Source organism: Loxodonta africana, chromosome 9 (assembly GCF_030014295.1).
Source record: "Loxodonta africana isolate mLoxAfr1 chromosome 9, mLoxAfr1.hap2, whole genome shotgun sequence".
Classification (NCBI taxonomy): Eukaryota; Metazoa; Chordata; class Mammalia; order Proboscidea; family Elephantidae; genus Loxodonta; species Loxodonta africana.
In genome coordinates this window covers 48,085,804-48,105,691 of record NC_087350.1, presented here as the reverse complement: position 1 = coordinate 48,105,691, position 19,888 = coordinate 48,085,804, and the positions used below count along the sequence as shown (strand labels likewise).

The following is a 19,888-nucleotide window of genomic DNA, read 5'->3' as shown; positions in this document are numbered from 1 at the left end:
CCATAACTGTGAGTATGGTCTGTGAGTTCTGTGTGGCCACTGCAATGAATTATCGAACCCAGCAAAGAAATAGAGAGCATCGTGGGAGGGACAGCTGGTATCAGAATTGGTAAAAAGGTTGGAGAGAAGAGGTATACCTGACCTCCGCTTCATAGGAATCAGCCTAGAACTGATGTTGATGGTGATTCCCCTCATTGTGAAGTTAGAGGAGGTCAGACGCCCCAGTTACGCCATTTTTACAAATAACTATTGTAATTTTGAAGCAGTGAAAAGTGTAAACAGTCTTTCTAGATACCTGCAATTACTGTAATGCATTCTGAAAATATATGTGATTTCTGGTGGTGACATGGTTACCAGGACTGGTAATTTTATTGTAATTTTTTACATCCATTCATGATTGAATGAAACTCTAATTTTCAATTAGCAGTTCGGGTAAATAAAGGTGGTTTTTATTCCTCCATCCAAGTTCATGCCCCCTGCCTCAGATTCTTTTAGGGCCCCTGGTATACAGCATTGATTCTCAAAGTTTATTATTCATCAGAATCACCTGGGATACTTATTAAAACACAGATTCTCGGGTCCCATTCAGGGATCCTGATTAGGAGGTCTAGAGTGGAGCAGAGGGCGCATTTAACAAATTTGACAAGCACTGGGCTTAGAGCTGGCACTGCTACCTGAAACCTGTCTATGTCCCTGCAAGCTAGGGGGCACCAGAGGTTTAAATGTACTGGTGAGCTAGAAGTCAGTAGGCCTCTGCTGATGCTTTCTAGGATCCAGGGACTTGGGACCATGACACCAACCACTCTGGAGTCTGACTGGCTAGGGCTGAAGTTCCTTGGCTGGACCCCACCTATGTCTGGTCAGCTGATGTGGAAGCTGCCTGGTGGACCTCAGGGTGGGTGCCCCAGCTGCACGTTGCCTGGTGGCATAGTGGAAAGAACTGTGGACTAGGAGTACTACCAACAGTTTATGGTTATAAAATGAATAGCTGTTAATAACGAATCTTCCAGAAATTCTACAGGGAACAAAATCCTATTATCTGCTCTTGTGGAGTCATCAAAACAAACACCAAAAGGTCAGAACTAAAAGGCAGCATCTTGAACATGTGATCAAAATTAACATCACCAGTGAGGGGCAGGTGTACATCTTGAAAGATGATAACCTGAGCAGGACAAGTATCACTTTTATAGTATCCCAACCAGGTATGCATAACTTGAATTGAATCATTGGGAAACATCTGAAAAACCCAAAATGATGTTTAAAAAATGAGGAAGGAGGGCTATATTCTTCAAAAATATCAATGCCGTAAAAGACAAAGTCTGTGAGGATATTCCAAATTAATTAAGGGAATCTAAAGATACATGACAATTAAATGATCCTCTACTTAAGGGGGGTAAATGCTTTAAAGGACATTGTTGAATCCCTTGACAAAACTGGAATATGGATGGTAGATTAAGGTATTGTATCAATGTGCAATTTATGGAAGTTGATAAAACTATACTGAGGTTACGTAAGAAAATATCCCCATTCTTGAGAATATACACTCAGAAGTATTTAGGAATATGGGCTGTTATGTAGGCATCTTACTCTCTAATGGTTCAGAAAAAATATTATATGTGTGTGTGTGTGTGTGTGTAGAGAGAGGTGGAGAGAGAATAAATAATAAAGCAAATGGAGTTAAATGGTAAAGGAAGGTGAATCTGGTAAAGGGTATACACGTGTTCTTTGCAGTATTCTTACTCTTGCAGCTTTTACATAAGTTTAAAATTATTTCCAAATGAAAAGTTGTATCAGATGTATATTTTTTCTTGAATTTTTAAAACTCAGCTATATGTGTATGTGATCAGAATTAACATATATATATATGTAGCTGAGTTTTAAAAATTCTATAAAATCACAGTGTAATATTAAGAAATTTTGACCTATATTTTTACTCTTTGCTAGATGAAAAAGACTGGAAATAAAAAAAAGGACACAGAAGATGATTATAATCATTTAAAAAAACAAAATTCAAAACCAAACAAGTAAGTTTGTTTGGAACTGTTTTCAATTCCAACCCTATTTCTTATTATCTCTGCAATCTTAGGCGGCAAACTTAAACTCTCTAAGCCTCAAATTCCTCATCTGAAAATAAGGAGATAAAATAGAATCTGTCTCCTAAAGTTGGTGATGGTGGTTATGGAGATAATGCATATAAAATGCTTAGCCTAATCCTTGCCACACAGAGCTCTTTCAGTGAATGTCCAGAGCCGTGACAAGGACAGAACCCTTCCTAATTTATTTTATAAGGTAACATACCCTGAAAGCATGACAGAAGAACATACAGGGGGAAAAAAAACCCTATAGACCCATCTCACCAACAAATATGATATATGTTATTTTTTTAAATCTAGCAGTGTATTAAAAGAATGATCTAGTAGGGTTCATTCTAAAAATTAAGAACCATTCAGGATCAGAAGAGCTATTACTATAATTCATTACATTACTTTGATTTCCCACCCATTTAACCTATTCTCTCAATAGTTGCCAAAAAGCTTTCAATAAAATTCAATAATTATTCCTGGTCGGGGGAACCTTTATAAACTAGGAACTGAAGGAAACTTCTTCAATATGATAAAGCAACTGACCACAGATACCTAGTAAATCACTAGAGGCATGTCAAAATCAGAAAAGTATGTTCCAATAGTCTGTCTCATATCCCTGGGTAGTATAAACAGTTAAGTACTTGACTACTAGCCAAAAGGTTGGCAGTTCAAACCCACCCATAGGCACCTCTGAGGACAGGCCTGGCAATCTGCTTCCAAAAGATCACAGCCTTGAAAACCCTATGGAGCAGTTCTACTCTGCACACATGGGGTTGCCATGAGTCAGAATTGACCCCACGGCAACTAACAACAACAACAATATACATGGTACAGCATAGAGGTCCGTGAAGTTTCAATAGAGTAACAGCCAATAATTCAGAAAACTTGTTATCTAACACAGCCTCAGCCCTGATCATCCGGTATTCAGACATTTACTGTAAAAGCATTTAATGTCCAATAAAGGTGGAGAAAGGCAGAGTATTCAATAACGTATTTTATAAGCTTTGGGAAAAATGGGTCCTTACCTCATGGCACACATCGAAATGAATATTAAATAGACTAAAGAGTGAAATATGAAAGTGGAACCATCGAACATGTAGAAGAATATAGAGATGAATAGTTTTATAATACTGAGATATGGAAGGCTTTTTAATATAATGACGCTAATGGGCAAGGCCTTAAAGGGAGAAATTTGCTTATGTAGCATTTAAGACATCCATGTGGCCAAAAGTGCATAGACAAAGTTTAAAAATAAAAATTTAAGTAAATTTTTGCAATCTGTTTAAAAGCCTATCTGTAATAAATAAATCATTAAGAAAACAAATACTGTGATCAGAAAACTAACAATGTAAACAGGTAACTCATGAGAAGATTTGTAAACGGTCAGTGAAAATATGAAGAGAATGTTCAGTGAAACTGGTATGCAAAAAAGCACAAATAAAAATCAACATTGAACTTACATTTTTGCCGTTAAATGGCAAAGGTTAAATGTCAAGAGTATAGGGAGGGGGGAACCTTCACCCATTGCTGGTGGAACTATAATTTTGCACTATAGTGTTCCTAGATGTCAGATTAACATTCTGTAGCAGATCCTTAATAATGCACGTGTCTTTGCCAAAGCAACTTTGAAGAATTTATTCTAAAGAAATAATTGGACAGGTAAGTATGCAAATGTGGGATTAAAAGGTGTTCGTCACAACTGTATGCACAGTAACAAAAAATTAGAAGCAGCCTAATTGTCCAATATTGTTAAATATTAAATATGTCCATATAATAGAAAATTATATAGCCATTAAGATAAATTATAGACATACATTTATTGACATGGAAAAATATATTAAGTGGAAAAAAGTAAGTTACAAAACTGTATATTTGTTTTGGTAAGAAAAAAATCCATATGTATATACATGTAGGAAAAAAATTAGAAGAAACTATAACAAAACATTAATACTGATTTACCTTTGGGTTGAAGATTCAGACTATTCCTGATATGTCTCCATAATTTCTGCATTCATTATTTTTATAATCATTTCTTTAGATTCTACAAAGAATATGAACAAGATGCTGCAGAGATGTATTCTAGGTGAAATGTGCCTATTACAGGCGTAACAAGCAGAAAGGGCTCTTCTTGAGGGCACCAGCTCCCAAATACTGTGGATGCTTTGGACCAGAAAGAGAGGTACCTTATACTCAAACCAAGTTAGAAATAGCTGGACTCACTGATTCACTTGGTCCTTTTTCCAATACCCTGTGAACCTCCAGAATGCCTCCGTGATGTAAACTTAGACTGGACATCTTCCCTAATGAGAACATACAGCTGCGGCCCTTGCTTATACACTTTAAACAATGATTTTTCTGCTTCTTTGGCTTCTGGTTCATTGCCAGCTGTTTAACTTCTTGTTTATTTTCTGAATAAGCCTCTTAATGGCATAACTTTGTTCCATTACAGAATGCAACTGCTCTGCCAGGTACTTGGCGAAGAACAGATGTGCACTTAGAGAACCCAGAATACCACACCAGATGGTATTTCAAGTATTTTTTAGGACAAGGTAATTATGCCATTATAGTGGTTGGAAAGAAAGGACATTCAAAGTGAAAATTGTGATGATATAATTTCTGGTGCCCTATATGAGTGAAGGAAACCCCGGTAGCATAGTGATTAAGTGCTACGGCTGCTAACCAAAAGGTCGGCAGTTCAAATCCACCAGATACTCCTTGGAAACTCTATGGGGCAGTTCTACTCTGTCCTATAGAGTCGCTATGAGTCAGAATCCACTCGATGGCAGTGAAATGAGCCAACTTAGAGATACTAATGACAGGCTGTGTCACTCCAAATTCAGTAGTAAGCTTTGTAAATTAAAAGATTCTATTCAGAGTTTCAGCCCTAAGAGTTTTTCTTGTAATTTTTTTTTCATGCAGTTGTTTTCATGTTTAGCCTGCATGAAGTCATCTTAATGAGTGACTTAAAAGATGAGAAGAATTTGCAGATGCAAAAACAACTTCAGACTCAGCACATTATAGTGGGTTCTAAATACTTATTTCAAGGCTATGAGGCAGAGTGTTGGTTCCCTCATCTCAGGACCTAATAAAGAACTAGAGAGGCATTAGACTGTAGGCTCTGGTGTCATTCATTCATCAGCAACAAGTATTTTTTTAGCACCTACTCTGTTCCAGGTACTATGTAGAGCAACAGGAATACAGTCATGGTCCCTGCCCTCACAGAGCTTATAGAATGGTTTTGAACCCTAGTTATACCATTATTAAACATAGGCCTTTAGACTAGTTACTGTCTACTTTTCTAAGACTCATTTTCCTTATCTATAAAGTACGGGTATTACTAGTACCTACCTAGTAAGGTTTGAAGAGAACCTTCAATGAGATATGCAGGAAAAACACTAATCTTAGTGTTTGGCATAGCAAGACCTCAGTCATTAATAGCTATGTACATTTAAAGTAAAGGGATCAAGTGAGCATATATGCAAAGGTGAAACAGGGGAGAACTTAGTGACACAAGATGTTGGGAAAAGAAGAATAATCACTATTGCCAGGTTAGAAATGAGAGAAACTGCTTATCAGGCTAATGCTTTTGTTTGTAGAAAATACAATGACCGAGCTATAAAATGGAAATTAGACCCAAATGATATCTTTTTTAAAAATATGATTTTTATATTATTCTTAGAAGTTCGTTTATTTGACGAAACATAATTTATTTGGGTGGGAGAGAATGTGGAAGCATTTATAAAGGAAAAAATCAGCGGGAAGGGTATCTTCCCAAGATGCTTGAAAGCATAGTGCCTGGAACACAGAGGTAACTACAGAGAAAAACGGTGCCTTCCACCACAAGTGGCTTAAGCAATAAGAAACATAACAAGAAATCCAGAGGGCAGGCTGGCCCCAGGGTTGGTAGATTCAGAAGCTTAGTGATGTCATCAAGGGCCCAAGTTCTTTCTCTTTCTCTGCTTCCCCATCCTTAGTGTGGGAACTTTACCTCAGGTTGTAGCAATTCCAGGCATCACTTCTAGACACTACCATGTCCAGAGGAATATGAGGGCCATCTTTAGGAGTGAAGAAATCTTTGTAGAACTCACTTGGCAGATTTCACCTCCTGTCTCATTGGCCAGAATTGCATCACATGTTCATTCCAGAACCAGTCATTGGCAAGGAGAATGGGTGTGTGTGATTAATGCAGAGTGATCAGGTTCTATCCGGAGTTGGGCTTGGGATTATTGTTCCCTGATCATGCGGAAAGGGCTGGGTCTCACCAAAGTGTCCACTGCTTCCTGTGACTAGAAGAACCAGCTTCATTCTCACTGTTCTAAACTTGTTTCCTTTCCAGTCCATCAGAATTACATTGGAAATGATGCAGAGAAGAGCCCCTTCTTCTTGTCTGTGACCCTTTCTGACCAGAACAATCAGCGTGTCCCTCAATACCGTGCTATTCTTTGGCGGAAAACAGTAAGTAACTTTGGCTTGCATTTGGCGTTTCATTACCATTCCAGAGTTTAATTAGCATCATTGCCGAGTGGCTCAGGTAAGCTTTTTTCTATGAGGTTCTTTGAGTTTGGATATTCCAGGGTTATACTGTTCAGAGGTAGGACCTTCAGACTCTGAATTTAAAGCAGCTAAACCTAGTGGTAGCATAGTGGTTAAGGGCTATTGCTGCTAACTGAAAGGTCTGCAGTTAAATGCATCAGCGCTCCTTAGAAACTCCACGGGGCAGTTCTACTCTGTCCTGTAGGGTCACTATGAGTCAGAATCAACTTGACGGCAATGGGTTTGGTTTTGGGTTTTTTCACTTTGTGAGGCACTAATCAGACATACACACTTCCCTCAATCTTTACCCTCTGGGAATACAGGACTATAATTTATATAAAAAAATAGAGAGAGAGAGAGTATATTAATTCATTAACCTTAGTGTTTCTAATACTGAAACAGATGTACAGGCTCATCATCAACTAAAAGAAAATTTATTAGAAGAATATAATAATATTGTATGGGTACAGCCCATGTGGTGCTCTTGTTTCCATGAGTCACACAAACAGTCCACCACTGAATCAGCTGTGCTTCTAAAATTTTAGGTTAATCCCCTTTGATCGATTTTCCAGGTTAGAAAAACCACTGTAGACTCAACAAGGCAAGTATTCTGCTTCTAATGGGTTCTGAACACTTAGTTCAGGCCAAGGAGTTGAAAGGAACCCCTTTCAACTTAGAGATGCAAGTATTTCTTCAGCTCAGGAAATTTCCTTATGTTCATTTTCGTCGCTTCTTTTTCTGTTTTCTAAATTCTTTTTTAGTGATTCTTGTATTCAATCTCTGCCTTTTAATCTCTTCTCATTATTTTCTTCTCTTGCTGTTTTTTTTTTTCCTTTGCTTCTGGGAGAATTTTTAGAGACACTGTAGTGCACCAGGAAAAGCAAACGGTTTGGAGTCGAGCAAACTAGGTTTAAATTACCTCAATAACAGATTCATTTTGCATGAATTTGAGAAAATCGCTTATGCCCTCTGAGCCTCATTTTCTTCTTTGTAAGACAGAGAAAGTACCAGGCTATAGCTTACAGTACGATGAGGATTGAAGATCTCATTACAGTAAATGAGATCTTGTTTGAAAATCCACATTTATGCAGTGTCCCAAATCATCAAATCTTAAACCGATTAGATGCCTAAAGGATAAACGTTTTAATCTTGAATTGGTGAGTACAGTGTTTGATTGTGAAGCAATAAAACCACACTTAGAAAATGTTAGTCATTTTGTCTGGTAGTTCCATTTTATGGGTATGTTTGCTGAAACCCAGTATTTTAATAATTGCATGCTGATTTTTATCTCAGCTACATAGTGTATCCAAAATTGTTATGTAGATCTTTTTAGGAAAAAAATAATGTAGAAACTTTACAAAACAGTAAAGAAAAAACAAAAGCAAAAAACAGTAACACACACATGTATGCATACATGTACACATACATAGCAGTAAAACAACTTCAAAAAGCCCAGAAAAAATTTCCAGGAACCACTACAGAGTGAACTGTGGTTAGGAAATTTTTGTAAAGATTAAGAATAGTAATAATAAAGTAAGAGTGTACATAAAGTAATAGAAATAATAAGCATTCCTTGAGCACTTACTATATGCCAGGCACTAAGTCCTCCAAGGAAACTCTGGTGACATAGTGGTTAACAGCTATGGCTGCTAACCAAAAGGTCAGCAGTTCCAGTCTACAGGCGCTCCTTGGAAACCCTATGGGGTAGTTCTACTCTGTCCTGTAGGGTTACTATGAGTTGGAATCGACTCAGCAGCAACGGTTTTGGTTTTCTGGTGTTTAAGTCCTCCAAATGCATTATCTCAGTAGAGGTGATTGTAGCTCAGGAAGGTTAAATAGCATGGCGAAAGCCATGTGCTGGTAGGTAGCAGGCCAGAACCCAGGTCTGAATGCCTGAGCTATCACCATTTGTAAATCATTAGTTATATATGTAATTTTTTTTGACTCGTGCTCCCTAGACTTTGAGCTCCATGAAAGTAGGGACATGTCTGCTTTTTCTTAATATCCTTACCACCTAGCCCAGTGCCTGGCACGTAAGAAGCTCAATAAGTATTTCTTGAATTAATTAATGAATATCACCAAAGTTTAGCTTAAACTGTGTGCTATACTGTCTCTATTTATATAAACTTCCATGTTATGATCCAGAAATTTTCCTTTTTCTAATCAGGTTTAAAGTAAAAATCTATTTAAAATAGATTTAGGTCTTACTCATGAATTATCTTGTGCAAAATTGTTTTGGCATTTCCCCCCTTCCCCATCCACAGTAATTGGGGTCAGTATTGCCATCAACATAGCTGTCCTTGAAGCAAAGTTTGTGCAACAGTTTTAGAAAAGAGCATCAGAGAATTGTGAGCCAGTTTTTTCTCAAGTGCATGCATGATAGTCTTTTCTCATTATTCACCCATTAAGAAGTGACAGTGCCTTCGTTCAGAACCTCTTATCTTCTGCACCAGGCAGGCTGTTTTCTGGCCTACTTTTTTTTTTTTTTTTAAACTTATTTATTTTGTTTGCTAATTACAGTATCCCAGTCTCTTCTGGATTAAACATTCTCTTTGGGATGACTTTGTCTCTCTTGGGCAAACAATCAGTCTTTCAGATTTTTCCCTCTCCTCATTTTCCTCTTGAAGCTAATGTTTGGTGCCGTGGGGAGAGGGTTTATAAAATTTCATGGTGACAGATGAGGACCTTGGATCCACATGGAGCCCTTCAGGTTTTTGCTGGTTTCTGCTATAGAGTGGCTGGTCTGGTCTCTGAACTAGCAGCTGCAGAAATATAACTGGCCCCTCTGGTTTTTTGGGTCACTGGGAAGCATCTGTCTCTAAAATTCATAGTCTCAACGATTTGCCCCTTGTTATGGCCATTACATGTTGTGAACTTTTTGACCTGGTCTGCGGTCTCTCCTAGTCTCTGAGCCTATCAGAAGCTCACTGGGACACGTTCCTGCAGGCCTTGAGTCATATATGAGAAGGCAGGAACACTGCCTCAGACCCAAGGCTCTAATCTTTCTGGTCATGGATTCTCACAGCTGCTGAGTTACTACCCCTCACCATGTTAAAATAGGTGCTATGTGGACTTCAAGATTCCTGTGGAAGGCTGTGCCTAGGAAGTGGGCCTCTAGTCCAAATATTCTTAGGTACCTCCAGGTCTTATTTGATGTACTTGCAGCATCTCTTCTTTCAAGGCCTGCACTCAGAATACCTCTGGGTTCTGAACACTTAGTTAGATGCCAAGAACTCTGGCATCTAACCCTTCAGCTTTCCTGTTATCTTTCTTCCCTCCTTCCACCAAGGCAGGAAAGTATAGGTTTCCCACTTCTTCTACTGCTCTGGAATAGATTTTCTAAATGTCACATCTCCTTCCTTCTGGAAGTAACAGCCACTGCCTCCTCACCTGGGATGGTTGCCAGGTGCTGGCAGAAAGAAGGTGAGAGGGTGGGATAAATGTGGGGTGTAGGGGGTGTCTGCTTATTTTAATTTGCCAAAGATATTGTCTCTATTACATTGCTAATTTCATTAAGCACTATGAAGGAAACAAAGAAAATGATATGGTTGACCTGCTTTAGATAAGGTAAGGCTTTCTGAAGAGATGACATTTAAACAGAGACCCGGAGGATAAAAAGAAACTGGTCCCATAAAGAGGAGAAGAAGGGGGCAGAGTGTTCCAGACAGAAGGAATACAAATATGTGACAAACAAGGAGCACTCTCTGGGATTATTCTTAGCCAGTATTAGAAAAGTCAAGGAGGTGGAATTGAAACCCCACCATTTAAGCCTCAGGGACCACTGTGAAGGCAGTACAGGACTAGGCATAATGAGTATTAGTTTCCTCCTATTGAGAATTGCCGGTGCCTTCATCCAAAGTGTCTTAGCTACACCTTAAATGATGTGCCTAGGGCTGAGTAAATGTTTGCTAAAGGGAAATGTGGAACTGAAAACATCAAAGTAGAATATTGGCCGAAGGAGTCAGAGTACCCCTTGGCCCAAAACTAGAGCTGGAGGCTATGGGAAATCCAAAGAAGTGTATGACTTAACCCTCCCCACCCCTCATGAGTTCACATTTTGTTAGATTATAAAACAGTTAAAAATATAGCTGAACAACTCTAGCAAGCGGCCATCTAAGATGAATCAATTGGTCTCAACCCACCTGGAGCAAAGGAGAATGAAGAACACCAAAGACATAAGGTAAATATGAATCCAAGAGAATGAAAGGGCCACATAAACCAGAGACTACATCGGCCTGAGACCAGAAGAACTAGATGGTACCCTGCTATCACCAGGTGATGGCCCTGACACAGAACACAACACAGAATCCCTGATGGAGCAGGAGAACAGTGGGATGAAGATCTCAAATGCTCATAAAAAGACCAGACTAAATGGTCTGGCTGAGACCAGAGGGACCCCAGAGGTCAGGGTCCCTGGACCCTCTATTAGCCCAAGACTGGAACCATTCCCAAAGCCAACTCTTCAGACAGGGATTGGATTGGACTATAAGACAGAAAATGATACTGGTGAGGGGTGAACTTCTTGGCTTAAGCAGACACATGATGGGTTTGGTTTTTTTTTTTTTTTTTTAATATATACTTTACCTATGCATTTTATGGTTCTTCCAGAAAACATAGAACCTTTTAACTGGAAAGTGACTCTGGAAAGTCACAAAAGGGAGGAGATGGGGAGAAGGAGATTTACCATATTGTGGTGTAGAAAAATATACATCCACAATCTCATGAGCTCTGGGTTTCACATCAGTATGGGCAGCTCATGAAGATGTTACTGTCACCCAGGCAGAGATCTGAATCCTTCTTTCTGCTATTCCACACATCCCCCCGACGCTGCCCTTGGCTTCTCTTTAAAACTGCTATTGGTGTGTTTATAAGGAAAAAAAAAAAAGTAGGAGTTGAGAAAGAAGGTCAGTTTCAAGATCTTCTGTACAGGTTGTCTTCCCACACAAGTGACTACTACGAAAGATGGCCACAGAAGTAACTCAGGTTTTACTAGCGGAACATGTGTGATTTGAAAAAGTATGTTCATATTTTAATACTCTTTTATACTTGGAAAAAATTTTATATCTCTGTAGCACAAACTGTAAAAGGGAAAGCCTGGTTTCATCTCCTTGGCTAATGGAGAACCCATAAAAAGCGTTCTAAACCCGAAAAAGCCATTGCCGTTGAGTCAGTTCCAACTCACAGCAACCCTATAGGACAGAGTAGAACTGCCCCACAGCGTTTCCAAGGAGCGTCTGGTGGATTTGAACTGCTGACTTTTTTGGTGAGCAGCTGTAGCTCTCAACCACTACGCCACCAGGGTTTCCAAGAAGGGCTCTATCTCATGCAAATTCTGATGCTTAACTGGGAAGACATACTTCTCCCTGGCCTGGAGTAGGGGTGAGATTATCAGGCTCTCCAGGGTATGAAAGTTAAGTTTATCCAAAGGGATCTTGGGCTTGAAAAGGGTCAAAAACTCCACTCTGATACCATCGTTCAGAGCTTGAACGGATGAGTTAGCACATGTGTGCTGAAAACCAGAGAATAGTCATATCTACTTCTTCGCCTATTTTCTGCAAGAAAAGTCATTACCCTTTTCTAGCTATTTGAGATGCTAATTTTATTATTAGTCACAGTTAGAAAGCAGATTTTAAATGTGGACTAAGTAATAATCCCTTTTGATAACCATATAGTGTAAATCTTTTTTGGATTATAAATCTGTATCATTTCTTTTTTGGAAGTTTTTAAAAAGAATGACACTCATCTGTCCTAGTTTGTTGGGATGTGGGACTGAATCATTGAGGAAATCCTTCATTCTTTCCCTTTCATCCAACAAACATTTACTGAGTACTTTCTATGAGTCAGTCACAGTGGATACTCACTTAGAAAGGAGGAAACAGACCTTAAATAAGTAAACACAGAGAAATATAAAAGTACAAATTTTGAAAACCTCTAGGTCAAAAAGCTTTTGACTTGGAGACATCAGCACATTTGGGCTCTGTTGAACATGTGGAGACTATTTTCTTCTTATGGTCTTTGAGGCTGATCAGATTCTTGGCTCAGAGACCAGATCCCCTTCTCATCTGGTTCAGATGGCTCACCTGCTCACCGCAGCGCTGAAGACGCTGAGGGCCAGTCAGTCAGCACGTGAAGAGTAATGCTTTAGGTCCATAAATGTTGGGATGAGGGGATTGTGGAAGACACTGAGGGCCAGCCAGTCAGTACGTGAAGAGTAATGCTTTAAGTCCATAAATGTTGGGGAGGGGGAATGGTGGAAGATGCTTTCAAGACTGAGCAAGACTTTTTCCAACAAAGAGTGTGTTTATTCATATATGTGCCCCTTGAAGAAAAGTGAGAAAGAGTGGAGATGGGTTTCTTTTAAATGGCCAGATGAGGCTCTTTCAGAGACAGAAGTTGCTGAACTTCACACTCATTTGGCGTTTTGACTTTCCAGGGTACCCAGAAAATATGCCTTCCCTACAGTCCCACAAAAACTCTCTCTGTGAAGTCCATCTTAAGGTGAGTACTAATGAGGTGTAAGCCTTTATAACCACCCCCACCACACCCACTCCAAGGTCATTCTGATGTTAACTTTGTTTTCTTGAGCCTTGGCTATGTACCAGACGTTTTGCTACATGCTTGATGTGCATTACCCATATAATCTTGACAGCAACCCTATAAAGCAGGCACTGTTATGCTTCCCATTTTATAGTTCAGGAAATGGAGGCTTGGAGAGAGAGAGGCATGTGTCCAAGATCACACAGCTAGTGTGTGGGGAACTGAAGCCTGATTCTGGAACACTGCTCTTAAGCATCTCTCCATACTGTATTAGTTGTCGGCTCTTTTTCTCCACCTTGCATGTGCTCAATACTTTTGTTTTGTAAAGAAAATCAAGAAATATTTTTCCTTTATTTTTCTACTTTGAAATAGAAACCCAGATGTCAGCAAGGGCTTCTCTGAGAAGAATGTGTTTATTCTTTGTCAAACAGAAAGTGAAATGAATGAAACATATGGCTGCTCTCCGCCTAGCTGCCTCTCATGCCCCCGCCTTCCGCCTCCCTCATCCCTTGCCCATGCTTGGGTGGCAGCCTTCCCTGAGGAATTCCACCACTCAGGTTGGGCCTGTTGCTCTGTCACCCGCTAGGATGTTACATCATAATAACAGTAGCTTCCGTTTGTCAGGTACTGTGCTAAATGCTTTAAACCAGCTCTGTGAAGCACATCTATTATTATGTCCGTTCTACCTATGAGGAATCTGAGCCTCAGAGAGAGAAAGGGATTTGACAAAGGTTTCACAGCTAGTAAACCGCAGAGCTGGGATTTAAACCTGAGCCCATGTGTCTCCAGGGCTGTTGACCACTAATGCCATACTGTGTGAAGATTTTTCTCTATTTGTGGAATTTTCCTCTATTTGGCTACTCTTTGTTCTACTCTGTCCTATAGGGTCACTATGTGTCAGAATCGACTCGACGGCAGTGGAGGGGGTGGTATTGGTAGATGGTGTTTTCAGTGTTCTCGAACGATACGTAATACCAAAATGTCTCTTAGAGTGACAGACTTGACTATCAGTTAGGGATTGCATCATACTGATTAAAGGGCACTGAAATGAAGAACTAAAATTTTTTTTTTTTTTTTTAAGAACTAAAATTTTTTATATCTCATTTTCAAGCTCGATTTGGTCTCCAGATTGCAGAGTTTCTCCTCTCTGCCCTAGCCCTTCTGATTTTTCTCCTGGGAGTCTGAACCCTGAGTTAAGACAGCACTAATAAAGAGGTTAGCAGTTGTGTTGAACACAGAAATATCTGGCTATTTCCAAGGGGCCATAAATCTTAAATTGCTTTGAGAATAAAATACTTTGAGTTATTTTGTATTAAGAATTCTTTGAACTTTTTTTCTCTAAAAAAGAAGTTGCTCCAGCTCCTTTCCTGTTTATGTTTAAAAGATGAAGCATTTCTTTTTGTTAAAATTTCATTTGGTTATACAAGTAGGGCCTGAGCTCTTCTGTCTACCACCAATAGCCAGAGCAAGTTATGGCAAGAAAATATTTTTAAAGATGTGGAAGATTAAAACTTTTGTGGTTGCTGCCAATAGAAGAAAAAATTTTAGCTTCTTTTGTTATGATCATCTACTTGAAAACTTAAGATGAAATTAAAATATAAATGCTATGGAGTCAGATAAGCCTGGGTTCTGCTACTTACCCGCTTTGTTATCCTGGTCCAGTTATTTAACTTCTCTGAGCCTCAATTTCCTTATCTTTACAGTGGGAATAAGATGGTACTTACCTCATAGGGATTAAATGAGATATTTCACGTAAAGCGTTTAGCTCAATGCCTGGCATCATCAGCCTGCCCATTGCTGTCAAGTCAATTCCATCTCATAGATATTAGCTATGATTATTTGTACCTTTCGCTTGTAAATATTGGAAACCTACCTGAAAAGGGCCTTAGCGGTTACATAGTTTAACCTCCTTGTTTTACCTCAGGAGGAATTTAGATTCAAGGAAGTTACATAACTTGTCCAAATTAAAAAAACATAAATCAAAAATTAAATTTAAAAATAAATTAAATTAAAAAAAAAGTCTTGTTAAGAACAGCCTTGCCCTGAGCAGCAAAAAATTGCCAAAGAAAAAGAAATGTCAGGTAACCTTAATCACATCTCATTTTATCATTAACATGTAAAGAGCAATAAATCACTTTTTTAATAAATAAAAGGATCTTGAAGATTAGTCAAGCTTGCCCAAAACAGATGCTCCCAGTTGCTCTTTCCCTCCCTCATTATATGAGAATCACAAGGGGACAGTTATATAAGTAAAGTACAAGGTGGCGTTTGCTTACTCCTGTGTATTCATTGATTACTGCTTACTCCTGTGTATTCACTGATTACTCCTTCGTTGATTTGTTTCTTGTTGTTTGCCAGGCACTGCAGGAAACCCATTCCTGATTTTCTAGGAGAAATGATGGAGATTTCTCTGAAGAACTGAGACTTGCTCCACATTATTTAAGTTTCTACCACACTGTAGCTCATTCTGTCTATTCTCTTTCAGTGCCATGAATCTGGACAAATTTGAGAAAGGCCCCAGGGAAATTTTTCATCCTGAGATACAAAAGGTAACAGAAAATTTTATGCTTCATAACTGCATAAAATCTACCACAGTATTAGAGTAAACTGACAGATCTCCAGTGATTCCTAGACTAGGGTTCAGAGCAGTCACCCGTGGAGCTTTAAAAATGACCGTCTTGCCAGAACCCAGCACTGGAGATCCTGATTTCATCAGTCTAGAGGAAGGCCTGGGAGTCGGTATTTTTCGAAAGTTCCCTGGGTGATCCTGACGCGTAGTCATTTTGGAGACCACTGAACTGTATGGTTCTCGATCCATGAACCAACAGGGTATGTGTTCAGAAGGATCTTATTGGCCTAAAAGCCAGTCCTTTTACTGAGTGCTCTAGAATTGTGTGGAAGGAGGAAGAGATTTTTAAAAATTAGTTTTACAAAAATGTGTTTATTGAGCTCTTACTCTTGTAGACTACTGTGTTGGGTACCATAGAGGATAAAAGGTGTCCAGAAAACCATCCCTGTTTTCTTAGGACTTACTGTTAAGGAAGAGCAGTTTGCCTTAGGAGAAAAAAAGTTTATAGAGTCATAACTAAGTAATAGTTCACCAGAAAAATGTCAAGCAAACTTTTGTCTCAGAGTTGCAATCCGTTTAGCTTTGAAACCATCTCTTGAGACTTATAAATGCATCCATCACTAGTGGCATGTCAGTCGTTCGTCAAAGCTAGGATTCAAGAGGTTGGGTACAGTGACAGGGAAGAGTGACCAGGGCAGAGGCTGGGGAGGCAGGTTCTGTCCAGGAAGCAGCAGGGAGCCAGTGAGAGGCGTTAAGCAGAGGAGCGTCGTGTCGTGCTTCCGTTTGCTTTTTAAGGAAATAGCTCCAACCGTGTGAGTAGGGTAGATGGGAGCATGTGCAGTCTGATGACCTCCATACCTGTAAAATACAGGCAGCTTTTAAAACAAAGTTATTGCCTCTCGGTTTACCCCAAATATATAGAGTTGTGAATTTCCATATCTTTTGTTTTAATTTTTTTTTATTGTGGTAAGATATATATAACAAAAAGTTTGCCATTTTAACTGCTTTTTAAGTGTATAATTCAGTGACGTTAATTACATTCACCATGTTGTGCTGTCACTGCTGTCCATTTCCAAGGGTTTTGCATCACCCCAAACAGAAACTCTGTACCCCTTAAGCAATAACTTCCCATTTTTTCTCCCCTCAGCCCCTGATAACCACTAATAAACTTTGGTCTCTATGCACTTGCCTATTCTGGATATTTTATATAAATGCAATTGTACAATATTAAATTAATTTTTTAAATAGTACTGTGTCCTACCTCAGTTCCAGAAGGAATTGAAACAGAAGTGGGTGTTTTAGGTTAAACTTTAAGCAGCTTTAAGCCATACTGTGCTTAAAAGTAATTCTTTATAGGAAATTTAAAAACAAATTAGAATTACAAATATGCTAATACCTGTCATGCCTTTCTTGTTTTGTTCATATATAGGTTATCATCCATAATCCTTTCCTTCTTTGAGCCTGGGTGTGAGCCTCAGTACCAACCCCACTCCCTAGGCCCAGGCTCCAGAACCCAAGGAACTCCCTCCACCATGCCGCTCTCAATACCTTGCTGCTGAGCGATTTCCTCAGCAGAGTTCCTGTCTGCTCAGTCATCCCTATCTGCTTTCTCCCTTGCACAAAATGGAAGATGACAAGAAAAAGAGATACAGGATAGCAGCCTTCTGCCTATTTATATCGTAACTCGGGGGCCAGTTTTTTTATCAAGCAAAAGAGACTTTCGTGCTTTCCCTACTTTTGTGTTTTGACTTTTTTACCCCTTCTACAAGGAGCCATTTGTGAGTTTTCCGTTTATCCTCAGAGTGTGAGAGTGTACAGGTGTGTGTGAAATTCAGTAGCAGTAGTACCACTGCTGTCATCGGGTTTTTGTGGTTTTACCTTAGGAACCTTGAGCAGCAGGTATACGGGAAAGAGTTCTTAAAATCACAGGATCCAAAAAGTGAACAGAACCAATTGCATTATTAACAACAAAAAAAAAAAAAGCATCTTTTCACAAAGAAGAAAAGTGTCTGGTACTATTTTAAAATATTATTGGTCTGTTTCTGGGTGCTGTACTGTAGTAACATTTTTCTTGACCAAAGTCTTTACAGAAGAAATGTGCAATAAGCTAAGTTTAAATGGATAGAGAAACCTGAGTGTCTATGTGTTTCTTCTCATTTCTGTCCATCAAATTTGTTTCCATGTAGTTGTGGTATGATACGACTTTCCTAAATGACCAGGCTTTTTGTGAAAATCTGTAGGGGTAATTTTGAATTTTTTAAGTATTTCTAGGAAAAAAGAAAGTGGTATATGTAAAATCACTCTCTCCCAAGCCCCATATATATGAAAAAAATCAGTGTCATCCCCCAAACTAATGATTAGACGCATACATGCATCAAAAGCAATGCCAGTAGGAATGGATTAAGGAACATCATTTCTAGCTGAAATTATACCTTCTTGGCTAAAATTATAAACTGGGGAACAAGCTAAAAGAGGACTGATGGTAATTCAGGAACAGGAACATTTCAAAAACGTGAGGCATGTTAAGTGGGACATTGGCAAACCAATACAAATTGCAGGACTACCTGCTTCTGAACCTATAATTCAAAATAGTGAAACTGCAAAATAAATGTAACCTAACAATTTAACAGCTGTATGGCATCCCTTACAACTGAGTGGTTAGACGCTAGCCCCAGAGCTCAGTAGGACTCCTACTCCTGGACTCAGATTTCTTCAACCTGGCCCACTGAGGAGCAGCTTACATTACCAGGCCAGAAACTGGTTACAAAACATCCCAGTCCTAAGGCTTACCCAGCTTAATGGCAGTTGGGAAGCTGACAAGTGTGAGCTTTTCCTTGTCTTACCACAGTTAGAGTGGAAGGAGCATTGGCCTGGGTGTTAGAAGACCTGGGCACTAGATTCAGCTCTTACAGGCCATGTGACCTTAACCAAGACACTTCCTAAGCCTCTGATTCCTTACCTGTGTTTCAGGAAAAATTAAACTGCATCACAGGGTCACAGAGAAGATCAAAACAAGCTGTAGAAAGAGAGAGGTTTTTAATGAAATATACAGTGACATGCAGATATGAGGAAATCACAGTATTTCCAAGAAGTTCCAAAGTAAAAAATTTATTTAAAAAAAAAATTATAACATCATTTTATTTTTTCCTAGAATTCAGAAACAAGAGATGCCTGTGTTCTGAACAAAAGAGTCTTCTTGTTAAACAAAACCTGTTTGTGTGCCTTATGCATTTCTTTCAGAATGGCCAGGTTTCTGGTTGACACAGCTCCTCCCCAGAGATCTTTGGGCAAGAAGGGGAGTGAAGGTCCCTGCAGCCCACTCCTACCCTCCATCTTGGCCCTGGCTCCTGTCTACTCCTCGTCAGTTCTGTCTTCTCCCTACTGCAGCCATGGCTCACTTGGGTCTATTGCTTCCCCACCTCCACTCATCCATTGTTTTCCTGCAGAGCCTTTGGCATTGGTGTCTACTTATCAACCAGAATCTACTTTTTTAGAAAAATTTGTCCCTGGAAAAATGGAATTTCCATGTAATTGATGTACAAATTTATGTGTGAAGTGACTGAGAATGAGAAGGAAAGTTAACCTGACCTTGATTAAACGTCTTTGTGTACCAGGCATTCAACACACAGTAATTCATTTTCTCTTCCCAGTGACCTCCACGAAAGTTAAGACGGTAGTCCTCCTTGTATTGTGGATGAGAAAATAGGGGCCCATGGAGGTTAAATGATGTGTGCCCCAACACAGTTAAGTATGTGACAGAGCTAGGATTCAAAGTCAGGATTATTTAAGTTCACTGCTCCATGCCCCTTTTAGGAGAGGGTCTTGTTAAGGAACTGAGTTTTGGTCAGGGAAGTCATAGAGGAAGAAAATCTAACTATTGGTTCCTGGCTTTGGTCATAGTTTTCTTTCTAAAGAAAATTTCTCTAACCAACTGTTCATACCAGTTTCAGAATATCTTAACATAATAACAGTGAGTAAACTGAAGCTTGGCTTTCACAGAAAGTCAAATAAAATTATTACTTTTGTTGGTGAATGTTTTGGTGTGTATATTTTCACCATGATTTTTTTAAAAATCACCTTTACACATTGACACAAACTTTTAAAACTCTATTTAACAGGATTTGCTGGTTCTTGAAGAACAAGAGGTGAGTAACTTTATGGAGAT

The 19,888-nt window shown here is 39.1% G+C and overlaps 1 protein-coding gene across 1 annotated transcript in view; it reads left to right on the top strand.

Annotated features, from left to right (window-relative positions):
* The window catches only part of GARNL3 (GTPase activating Rap/RanGAP domain like 3), a 149,304-nt gene that overhangs the window by 49,273 nt on the left and 80,143 nt on the right, over positions 1–19,888 (top strand). The window contains exons 3-7 of the mRNA XM_003407721.4: positions 4,534–4,633; positions 6,421–6,539; positions 13,051–13,115; positions 15,640–15,703; positions 19,842–19,868. Of these exons, the coding sequence (XP_003407769.2) occupies positions 4,534–4,633; positions 6,421–6,539; positions 13,051–13,115; positions 15,640–15,703; positions 19,842–19,868 (375 nt within the window). The remainder of the gene's footprint in view (positions 1–4,533; positions 4,634–6,420; positions 6,540–13,050; positions 13,116–15,639; positions 15,704–19,841; positions 19,869–19,888) is intronic.